The sequence below is a fragment of the Sinocyclocheilus rhinocerous genome, unplaced genomic scaffold (assembly GCF_001515625.1).
Source record: "Sinocyclocheilus rhinocerous isolate Xijiao unplaced genomic scaffold, SAMN03320098_v1.1 scaffold558, whole genome shotgun sequence".
Lineage (NCBI taxonomy): Eukaryota > Metazoa > Chordata > Actinopteri > Cypriniformes > Cyprinidae > Sinocyclocheilus > Sinocyclocheilus rhinocerous.
Window position 1 is genome coordinate 1,702,115 of NW_015634502.1, and position 11,124 is coordinate 1,713,238.

The following is an 11,124-nucleotide window of genomic DNA, read 5'->3' on the forward strand; positions in this document are numbered from 1 at the left end:
GTTTGGTAAAAAAAAAAAAAAAAAAATTCCTGAAAACTAAAGATGTATTCTAAAATGTAAAAAAAAATCTATTGTTTTTGCCTATGCATGTTCATTCATGTCTTTTTATTTAAAAAAAAAAATTGAGTCCTGATGTCCTCTACCAAGGGCGTAGCATAACTTATGAATGAAATCTCATTTTAAATTTTTTATTTTTTTACATTTTTATTAATGCTCTAAACAGTGTAATGACATGAAAAAATACTAAATTTTTTCTAAAATGTTTTGCCGGGTCTCAAGAGGTTAATTTTTATTTTGTAAAATAATGATTTTGAGTATGATTTTCGCTGTAATTGAGCAGCACAAACTAATAGAGAAGTGGATGGAGAGAAGGGCAGTAAACCTGAGAGAAAAGAAGGTATTTTGTCTTAGAATAAAGCATATTATTGCATTTGCTTGCTTTCTATAAGTGTGGTTATGCATAAGCAGTTCTGAGGTTGGAACCAGGTCAGTTGGTTCTGAGACCGAGAACCAACCTCACTCTGGCACAGGACCTAATAGAGAAGTGGATGGAGAAAAAGGCAGTAAACCTGAGAGAAATGAAGGTATTTTGTCTTAGAATAAAGCATATTATTGCATTTATATACTAAAAGAGAAAAGAAGGTATTTTGTCTTAGAATAAAGTATATTATTGCATTTGCTTGCTTTCTATAAGTGTGGTTAAGCATAAGCAGTTCAGGAAACCAGGTCAGGAATCAGATTTAACAGGAAGTTTTGGCCATGCTTTTTGATTCAGAATTAGTGCTTGTTAGAATTAATGGTCTCTGAACAGGGAAATATAAATATGCAGGGAGTTAGAGGTCAAGTATTAACTTTTATTAGATGTGTTTGTGTGGTTAAGCATAAGCAGTTCAGGAAACCAGGTCAGGAATCAGAGAGGAATCAAATTTGAATTAATGGTCTCTGAACAGGGAAATATAAATATGCAGGGAGTTAGAGGTCAAGTATTAACTTTTATTAGATGTGTTTTTTGTTTCACATTGTGAATTTATAATATTCAACGTTCCCTTATAGACAACAGAATTGTGGCTGCTTCAGTGACCAAAACATATTTGGTATGCTAATGTTTGTTCTCATTATCTTTGTTTTAAATCAACACAGAATCCCCTCTTAATATCCAAAAGCCTGAAGAAGAAGAGACGGCAAGCGATGAAGAAGATGTGGTGAGGGATGAGAACGTCCAACCACAGATCATTGTGCAAGGGAATAATAGTGAGTTGTTTTCCTCTCCTCTCTGAATGTACTAACTTATAAACAAATTACTTGTCTACTTTTGCAAGCAGACAGTATTTTACTTTATTAATTTCTTTTCTCACAGAAACAGTTTGGACTGCAGCTGCTGTCATTCTGTTAGCTTTGGTTTGTGCATTATGTCAGCGTAGTCCTGACTCAACTCCACCTATACCAAACAAGGTTGATGTGGTGGACGTATTCAATCAGGAAATGAAAAAACTTGAGACTACCTTTCCAAATCAGCATCCAGAGCTCTGGAGGAGGAGTCTTATTCATCTCAGGCGCCACCTAAAGACTAAGAACCCCACTGAACCCGTCAGCCTGATTCTGACATCTGGTCACAGAGCTGAAAAGACGCTTGGTTGCCTGGCCCTATGCTTGGCCCGAGCCTTTTCTACTGCCCATAACTCTTCAGTTCTGAATATTAATGGCAAAAACAAAGCATCACAAGACAGTGATCAGGTCAAGCTGGACATTGATAGTGAATTGAGAAAAGCCTTTGAGGGTAAAAAGTCTGCTGCAGTTATCCACCGTTTTGAGGAGCTCCCTCCTGGATCCACTCTCATCTTCTACCGTTACTGCGACCATGAGAATGCGGCTTTTAAAGATGTCTTCCTGGCCTTTACTGTAATGCTTGATGCAGAAGTGGAAGTGCCATCCAATGTCAGTCTAGGAAGAGTTGAGGAGATGGTTCAAGAGCACATAAAACAGAAGTTTGTTTCCTCTGACAAGTCAGCTACGTTTAATCAAATGGATGTTGACAAACTAGGTGGACTGTGGAGCCGAATTTCACATCTCATTTTGCCAGTGGCTGCAGAAAAGAAAATTGAAGAGCAGGGCTGTGGGGATTGGGATACATCATTTTGAAAATAGTTATCACACTTTTTTCCCCCACAAATTACTTTTAACTTAAATATTAGACTCATACTTTGGATTCAGACAAAAAATATATATAAATGCATATAGGTATGTGCTGCTGCATAGGCCTGTTTTCTTTCTTTCACACTGAATTACAACGTTTCAGATTATGAAATTTATAAAAGGATAAAATGAAGGAAGTTTCCCCATTTTTTTAGTTCTTCTTTCTTTGTTTTTATGTAGATCTGTATGCATCTAAATTATGTCTTACATTAAAGTTATTTTTAATCTGTAAATTTGGTTGGCCACGGATGAACGTGTTATATTTGTTGTATGGTTGATTTTTTTTTCTACTTCAAAGCTTTATTAGAGAAAATAAACGTGCCTTAATAAATGTATCAGCTCTACTCTGCTTCCTATGACGTGTTTCTGGTGGTTAAAAGGGTAGGGATAAACACGAATGAATTCTGGTGCGGTACTAACGCACTTACAGAAGTGAAACTAACTGTGATTGTCAACTATTATTTCCGGGAGAGAAGTTGTGTTCCACTGAAGTCGCTCCGACGAAAACCATCAGTAATTTTCCGTTTTCGGCTAACGTTACACAGGAAAAGTAAAAAGTTTGAGTGGTGTGATGTAAAAAAAATGGACTCGGGTGATTCTAAAGACGTATCTACTAGGAGGAGAAGCGCCAGACAGGCATCCAAGACAGGTTTGACTTTCTAATACTGAAGCGTGAAACGTAAAGACTCGCTGCTTGCTTTTAGATTACGTACGTAGACAGTATTTGTTATCAATAAATGAAATATAAACTATTTCAAGGTCAATCCCGTACATTACGTTTCTTTATGTGATAACGTTAAACCTTGCGATTTTCGTACTGATAGTCTCACAAGTGTGTCTGTGTGTCTGTGCCTCTCATGCTATTAATAATACGGAGCAAAAATGTACTTCCAAAGCTACTCTCTTTTTCTCTCAGTAGACTAAGATGCTTGTTATATAACCTTTTGAATTATTTGCTAACTAGGCTAAAATTTTAATATATATTTTTACTTTTTAATATCCACTGTTTAGCTTGAGCATATGAGCTAAAGAGCTAATGGTTTAATTATTTTAATATATCGTTTAGATACATTTCATTAACATTTTGTAAAGATTTCTTATAAGATTATTAATAAAGTTCACAGTGTATAGTTGCTAATGTCTCTGTTTACGTTAAAATCATTCATTTTCTTGTCAAGATCATAATCTGTGTCGGTTTCTGCTGACGCACAAGCAAAAATACTTAACAAAAATCTTACGTTTGTTGGCATATTTCTGTAAGGTAGTTACCCAGTTCCTCTTCTGTCTTAGGTTTGTATAGTGAGGATCTTAAACCCAGACCTCCACTAAAAAGAACCCGGAAAATGAGGGAAGATGATGAGGCATCCAGAGCTGTCAATGGATCCAAGGAGCCCAAGAGTCTCACTAAGGAGGATGAAAATGGTATGTGAAATAAATTTTTAAAAATTCTCTTACATTTTGTTTTTCGGGGCAAAACATTTTTAATGCTAATGTTTGTGCTAATTTCTTATTAAACCAACACAGAATCCCCTATTAAGATGCAAAAGCTTGAGGAGAAGACAAGGAGTATAAATGAGAAAGGTGATGGATTAAACCAAACAGATGAAGCAGATGTGGAGATGAGAGAGAATGATCAGGATGAAAACATGGATCAAGAAAACTCAGATGAGGAGGTGGAGCAGGACCACAAGTCCAGTTTGAAAGGTAAGATTCTAAATGAGGAATAAGCATAAGTGTTATAATATTAAATATAAAATAATATTAAACAGGGGGTGTTATATTCCTTTTGTAGGTTCCTCAGACCAGCCTGGGACAGAAAAAGTGCATCCTGCCCCTGTATTGAAAGAAAATCTGGAAAGTGAGGCATTACAGGGCAGTCAAATGTCTATTCATCTAAAGAATGAAGAAAATTACAGACCAGTCACAAAATATGGAGGTTTGTTATCATTGATGGAATTATTTTTTGAATTAAAAATAATGCATACCACATTTGCAATTAAACAGGCAGGGGCTCAAGCCATCCCTGGCCCGTCCCCCATGTGCACGCCTTTGCTCACAAGTATCTTTTTCATTGCAGATCTCTCTAGTTTGGGTGCTGTTCCATTGGGAAGTCAACAAGAGGCTTATAGATTGAGATATAGGAATAGAATGAACTATCAGAATCCCATAACGGAGAAACCCAAATGTTTGTAAAACATTTTTATTGTATTTTTATTATATATATTACAGTAGCCATATTTGGACTGGTAAAAGTGCAAATTATGATGCTTGATCATGTTCTTTCTGTATATGTTACAATTTTTTTTTCATTCATTTTATTTAATCAAAGGTTGTGTTCTTACTATAGATCCCCCTGGTCTTGAAAATTGGAATAGATACCCACCAACTGAACCCCAGAAGAGTAACATCTACCAAACATTTAAATATCCCATCACAAATCAAACCGCTAATCACAAAAACACAGGTAAAAAAAAAATTTTGTATTTGTCACTTTTATTACTATTGTCTATTTTATTACTAAAGATATATAATCAAAAATTGTTCGATAATATTTAAGAATTTGTAGATCATAATTATTTTACTTTGTCTTCAAGAATTGAAGAATTTGCAGAAACCAGTCACCTCAAAAGCAAGTCCACCCTCCTCCTCTAAAGGTATTTTTGAGTCCTTCATCCATTCCTTTATAAATTAAAGCAGACAGATTTGTCTCACATCCACAGTGTTTGGTTAATTCGGAACTTAATGTTTTTCTAGTCTGGACGTCATATGTGTGCAAGCTTCTTCTGTGGTCTCTGATACTGACAGGATTACTGGCTTTGGGCTTTTTGGCTTATCAAAAGTTCTTATGCTCATTGCCTCAAAATGATGTGGTCCATCCTAAAACAGTGGAGAAATTTGATCTGGAGTTAGCAGCTCTACGGGATCTTTTTCCCAGTCAGCGCTCCGTGTTCTGGAAGAGGAGTGGGAAACATCTTAAGAGCCACCTGGAGATGGTCAACCCCTCTGAACCAGTCAGTGTAATTCTGACTGCTGGCCTTCAAGCTGAAAGGACGTTGGGCTGCCTTGCTCGAAGCTTAGCCATGGCGTACTCCGCTACCCATAATGCTTCGATCTTAGAAATCAAAGGGACCACCAAAAGAACACAAGACAGTAACCAGGTCAAGCTGGAGATTGATGAAGCGCTGAGGGAAGCATTTGAAGGCGATAAACCTGCAGCTGTTGTGCACCGTTTTGAGGAGCTCCCTCCTGGATCTACGCTTATATTCTATCGTTACTGTGACCACGAGAATGCTGCTTACAAGAAGGTTTTCCTGGTCTTCACTGTGATGCTTTCGGTGGATGAAATAGCCCCGACGACCAGTCTAAGTGCAGTGGAGGACATGGTACATGACCAGGTTAAACAGAAGTTTGTCACTTCAAACAAATCCACTATGTTTAATCAAATGGATGTGGATAAACTGAGTGGACTGTGGAGCAGAATTTCTCACCTCATCCTGCCAGTGGCTGCAGAAGAGAAAATTGAACAGCAGGGCTGTGAGGCATAACCTTGCGGAAAATCATAAGATTGCATCACTCTGTTGGGCTGGATAAGTCATTTTGTAGAGTTTGGAGTTAAAGTGGTCTAGTTCATGGATGTGCGGACCACATAAATGTACATAGAGGATCTTTATTCCAAAGAGGTTTTTAAAAATGTATTTGTTATAAATGTTTTATACAAATGGTTTTGTATTTGCCTACATTTTGGTTCTTTGTTTCCTTTGATAAAATGTGTGTGAAGGCAGATGATAATGCTAATAATGCATTTGGCTTACAATATAAATTCGCAAATTAATTGTTGTACATTCCTTCCCAAGGCCAGGTGCGATAATGATTGAAGTTTTGCACTGATTTCTGAAGTTAAACTCTGAATTGTAAGCTAGGCTCTTCTTACCAATCATAATTTTGTTTTGGTTTGGTGATATATATATGTGTGTGACTAAGATTATAATAAATAAAAGTGAGTCTATATTTCTTTTCTTGTTGTGAGTATCATTTTCTCATTCTGCATTTTTAAAGTTTGGGGTGAGATTTTTAAAATGTTTTTGAAATAAGTCTTTCATGCAATTAAAAAGAAAAACAAATATTGTGAAATACTTTTAAAATGTAATTTATTCCTGTGATGGCAAAGCTGAATTTTCAGCAGCAATTACTCCAGACTTCATTGCCACAAGATCCTTCAGAAAGCATTCTAAAATGCCGATCTGGTTCCTAAGAAACATTTTTGTTTTATTATTATTATTACAGTCAATGTCAAGTTGTGCTGCTTAATATGTAGAAACCGTGATTTTTTTTCAGGATACCTTGTTTAATAGAAAGCTTAAAAGAACACCACTTAGATCTTTTGTAGCATTTGTTTGAGTCCTTGCTAAGGAAATAAATAATTTATAAAAAAAAAGGGGGGGGGATCTTTTTCACTCCAACCATTTGAACAGTAGTGTATAATTTTATTGCTTTTAACTGCATCCATGACCGTATCGCAGCAGTCTGTGGGAATCAAAAATGTTACAAAATAGTGCCTTGGTTATTCAGAGACTTCTGATCCTTTTTTTACCCTTTTATAGATGTACTTTATAGTTGTTAAACAGTGATTTTAGTTATAGTTATTAATCAAACAAATTCTTGTTTATTTGCTGTCAGCCGCCCCATCCAACAGTTTGATATTTCGTGATAAAAGCTGCATCCGCATTTCAGCTGTATTTTACAGCTAATTAAATGTTTGATTTTACTCATAATGGACTTAAATGTTAATTTCAACATGTACTGTGAACACAAATACATGGTAGCTGAAAGCATAAGCAAACTATTCAAGTTATAGAAAACCACACGCACAAACACACGGAAGGGCAAGTGCAAATTTGACTGTGGGTCTGCCAGTGACATGACTCAACACTGTAATGCACTATAAACACCCCAGGAAGATTCATAACCAGATATCTACAAGTTCAAAGTTCTTGTAAGCACAGTTCCATTGTTTTACAGAAACAATTGATGGAATGTGAGACACATAAGGAAGTATTACATATTATTCAAACTGTTCAGTTTATTTTTTATAGCAGTATTGCATGATTGTAATTGCGTAAATGTTTTGGTGTTAAAACACTGAAACCGACAACAAAATCATCAATTTATGTGGTGATGAATGAATATTTGTATGAATATATTTATTATAAATAAAATATTTGGTGAATGACTTTATTTAACATACAGTTTCAAGTATAAGTGCACATCATTTGGAAGAGTAACCAAAATGAAGATTATCAATTAAGAATTTTTAACACCACTGTACTCCTTCACTTAACTTACAATAATAAAAGGCATCTACAAATACATACAGATACATATATACAAATTAATATTGTACAGTAAATTAGTTGATGTGTAAGAACAAAGTAAAAAGAGGTGGACTCTTAAGGCCCGTTCGCTAATAACAATAACTATAAAGACAACGATAACTATTTTAGCGTCCACAACAATGCACAATGACGTTCAGTTTATTATAAATGTGCACTGACGTTTTGTCATCTGCTACTTAAAATACTCAAGCTCTTAATATTCGAGTGGGTTTTGATTGGCTGTCAATATTTTTTATCGTTCATCAGAAAATCGATGTGAAAGTGATTTCAACGATATTGTCCATCTGTGTCGTTATCATTATAGCTGTGATGTGGACTTCTATATTCTCATACAATTAGAACAATAGTATAGTTATCATCATTCTTAGTGTGAACAGGCCACACTACAATTTTGAACCAATAATCATACAAAGCAGCTGAAAGATGATATGCATAATTCAGCTACTTATCTGACACCAATACAATTAATCTGACTCCAGTAAAGTTGTTATTCATATACCTTTGAAGGATTACTGATGTACTAGGGCTGTAAAAAGTTGCACCCATATTCGCTTAGTCCTACAAAAGTACCAAGATAACATATTCCCTAATCTGCAGATGTTCCTTCAACAATTTTTCGTTTTGACCAAAGACACTCCTGTCATGAGTGCAGCTGTAAACATTGCATTAAACACTGAAAAGATGATGAACGTAAACAGCCATGGGGATATCTGAAAATAAAAAAGAAAAGAGGTTTAATGTGTAATATTTAAGGTCAAAATATCGGTATGCATGCATGGTTATTTTAGTGAGTTCCTAAGATGTTGTGGATGTTGACGGTCTGGTGCCATAAAATATTTGTGGAGCTGCTATACACTGTAAAGTTTATTTTATAGTCAAATACATGTGTAATAAGCAGCTTAAGTGAACATGGAATGGCTCTATGTATACAAATATAAGATATACGATAAGAAAATGTAAAGTTCACTTACCCTCTTTTCCAGAACATGATTCTGATTTTCTGCAGACATACAAATGCAAACAAATGAGACTGCATGGCCATTAATAAAATAGAATGGAATGTAGGATGAAACCAAAATAATCCAGCTCTATGGATCTTTTTTTACTGCGAAAATCATGCATAAGGAAGTACACACAACTGTGCCTGGGTGTGACTGATAACACATACATTTTTTAAAAGTCCATAAAGTCTATTTATGAGGTTTGTGTGTTAATCTCACTAGTGCCTTGAGTCGGCTGGTACCAAGGATACTTACTTCTTGACTGGTACTTTCCCATCTGTTCAAAGCAAACTGAGCCAAGATAAAACATGAACTCCCAAATAACAAATGCTCCCATTAATGATGGCAGCCAGCGCTCTTGAAAGCACCATATTCCAAAGAATATTGCAGTTGCTACAGTAAAAAAAAAAAAGAAAAAAAGAGGATTATAACCTAACGCTTCATTATTAGGTAAATCTGAATTTACATGAGATTTGAAGTTTGCATGAGATTTTACATGAATATTTACACCTACACCAATCTCCAAAATAATGGAAAAAGTAATATATACTACGAACACAATTTTTACGAAACACTTGAATGCACTATTAAAGAATGTGAAAAACTGAACCTTACTTGTAATGATAGTATTCATTAGGCCAACAGTTATGATGGCACAGAGCCAACACTTCCTTCTGTAAGTCAAAGTTTTTAGACGATCATTCAAAAGTTCTTTCATGTAAGTGTCTAGATTCTAAGTTCATTCAAATCTTTCTTGTTCTTGCTGAATGAGTGAGACTGTAATAGACCGTTATCAGGTTAAACGCCATATTGAATTTAACACGGTTTAACAAGGCTGTGAGACCATGGCTACACTGCAAACACTTTATAATGGTCCTAGATTATGTAATTTTCACAATTTTCTCCATGAAGAACTGTTTCATGGAGTTTTTGTCTACTGGACTTTTTTTGGAAAGACGTTTCATCAGATGAACAATCAGTATGTTGTTAAACAGCAGTTTAATTCCTGTCAAAAATTAAATATGGCGCTACCCTGGCTAAGGTCAATGGCAGACAAAACCTGTTTGGAAACAGTTATTTCTGCAGTTCTGTCTGGTGACACTAGAGACACTGATATGTGAAGATTACGCTCACAATTCATGGCTTGGTCCACAGTGAAGGAAAACGGTGAGAGTGTGCAGCAGGCTTGAAGCCATGGCAGCCACTGTCAAAGCAGTAAACACAGTCTGCAAACTATCACACTCACACACACACTCATACTGACACAAAAACATACACAGCAATGGAAAAATAAATTAGATGTCAATTGCTGTGGTTAAGCAAATAATCATTTTAGTAGAAGTTCAGTCTAGTAAAAAAAAAAATCTTACTTTAATTAGTTTTATTAGTATGAAGATGACAGCAATAGTTTTGGAGGCTAGTTCAAAGACAGACGCAATCATGGTGGCCTGTGAAGAGAGACATAATTTGCCAAATACTTAAAGTATATTAAATTATGAATTCAGTATGAATCTGTGCATTTAAGCTGGAGGACATCATGCATATCAGTTATCAAGATTTAAAACTCCTTGTCTTATTATATTAATTACTTTTTTTTTTTATTGAATATATTTAGTGCATTCTGCAGTTTTTTGACACACTTACCATTTTCGATACTGGTCTGATGATCATCAGGAGAGAAGAGCCTCCAAGAAAACACAGTCGACTGAATAATAACAGTGCTAAAGCACATCTCTGATGTGTGTATAGACAGACAGACATACACGTACAGAAACACATAACTGAAAATATGTACAAACATGCAAAGTTAAAAAACAGATAATCATGGATGCATATTTTAATATCCACAGCATGCAGATTTAGTGGGTGAAAATGATATTCATGGAGACCAAAAAGTGGCAAAAATGCAAAATCAGTGAGAGAGGGGCATGCTAGATTGCAAAAACTAATTACATCAGTTTTTTGCCCCGATTTACAATCTGGACAAGCTGACGTTAGCTGGCGAAAGTCAGAGCCAATCTGCATATTTGAATTGACAGATTACATAGAAAATCGCATAGTGTATGAAGATTACAGTTTCTGATTTTTTAGCTTCAGGACTATGATCTATCCAGTCAGAGGATAACATACATGTTTGATAGTTGAGCCAGTTTTAGAACACATATTGTTTTCATTTGGCACGAGTCTCCTAGCAACAAGGCACATGTTTCTTTTCGAGTTTGTTGTGTTTTTTTGAACGACTTAAAAGTGTGGTAGTGTGTGATCCTCAGTCATTTACTGTACAATGTTTTCCTGCTGTAACTATGAAACTATTTAAAAAGTCGGCAAGTGTATGTTGCCTAGTGTTTTAAAATCTGTTTAGATTTTAAAAGTCGAGTAATGTAGCAGCATGCATGTAGTCTACATACCGTATATTGTACACACTGAGGCGGCAATGCTGGTGCAACTACAAGAAAATGAAAAAAAGTGTTATATGTAAAACACTATATATATATATATATATATATATATATATATCCTCCTGACTACCAGGAAAA

At 35.3% G+C, this 11,124-nt stretch overlaps 3 protein-coding genes across 11 annotated transcripts in view; 2 read left to right on the forward strand and 1 right to left on the reverse strand.

The window, feature by feature from the left end:
- The window catches only part of LOC107745796 (torsin-1A-interacting protein 2), a 4,366-nt gene extending 2,211 nt beyond the window's left edge, over positions 1 to 2,155 (forward strand). For all 8 annotated transcript variants that reach the window (XM_016559788.1, XM_016559785.1, XM_016559786.1 and 5 more), the window contains 3 exons: positions 358 to 397; positions 1,141 to 1,251; positions 1,358 to 2,155. In XM_016559788.1, coding sequence (XP_016415274.1) covers positions 358 to 397; positions 1,141 to 1,251; positions 1,358 to 2,139 — 933 coding nt within the window. In that variant the 3' untranslated portion in view covers positions 2,140 to 2,155. The remainder of the gene's footprint in view (positions 1 to 357; positions 398 to 1,140; positions 1,252 to 1,357) is intronic.
- Positions 2,156 to 2,513: 358 nt separating this feature from the next.
- Positions 2,514 to 6,189, forward strand: LOC107745795 (torsin-1A-interacting protein 1-like). 2 transcript variants are annotated; one of them, XM_016559780.1, is made up of 8 exons: positions 2,514 to 2,842; positions 3,484 to 3,615; positions 3,718 to 3,897; positions 3,986 to 4,129; positions 4,271 to 4,378; positions 4,541 to 4,657; positions 4,788 to 4,847; positions 4,948 to 6,189. In XM_016559780.1, the coding sequence occupies exons 1-8, from the start codon at positions 2,524 to 2,526 to the stop codon at positions 5,736 to 5,738; spliced, it is 1,851 nt and encodes a 616-aa protein (XP_016415266.1). In that variant the 5' UTR covers positions 2,514 to 2,523; the 3' UTR covers positions 5,739 to 6,189. The 2 variants fall into 2 exon arrangements, with proteins under 2 accessions (XP_016415266.1, XP_016415267.1); XM_016559781.1 differs by having other exon boundaries at positions 3,995 to 4,129.
- A 2,296-nt stretch (positions 6,190 to 8,485) lies between these two features.
- LOC107745830 (uncharacterized) overlaps positions 8,486 to 11,124 on the reverse strand; it is a 14,730-nt gene continuing 12,091 nt past the window's right edge. Inside the window, exons 8-15 of the mRNA XM_016559835.1 lie at positions 10,966 to 11,033; positions 10,232 to 10,321; positions 9,958 to 10,035; positions 9,722 to 9,846; positions 9,203 to 9,261; positions 8,843 to 8,980; positions 8,558 to 8,586; positions 8,486 to 8,506 (exon numbers count right to left, since the gene is read on the reverse strand). Of these exons, the coding sequence (XP_016415321.1) occupies positions 8,486 to 8,506; positions 8,558 to 8,586; positions 8,843 to 8,980; positions 9,203 to 9,261; positions 9,722 to 9,846; positions 9,958 to 10,035; positions 10,232 to 10,321; positions 10,966 to 11,033 (608 nt within the window). The remainder of the gene's footprint in view (positions 8,507 to 8,557; positions 8,587 to 8,842; positions 8,981 to 9,202; positions 9,262 to 9,721; positions 9,847 to 9,957; positions 10,036 to 10,231; positions 10,322 to 10,965; positions 11,034 to 11,124) is intronic.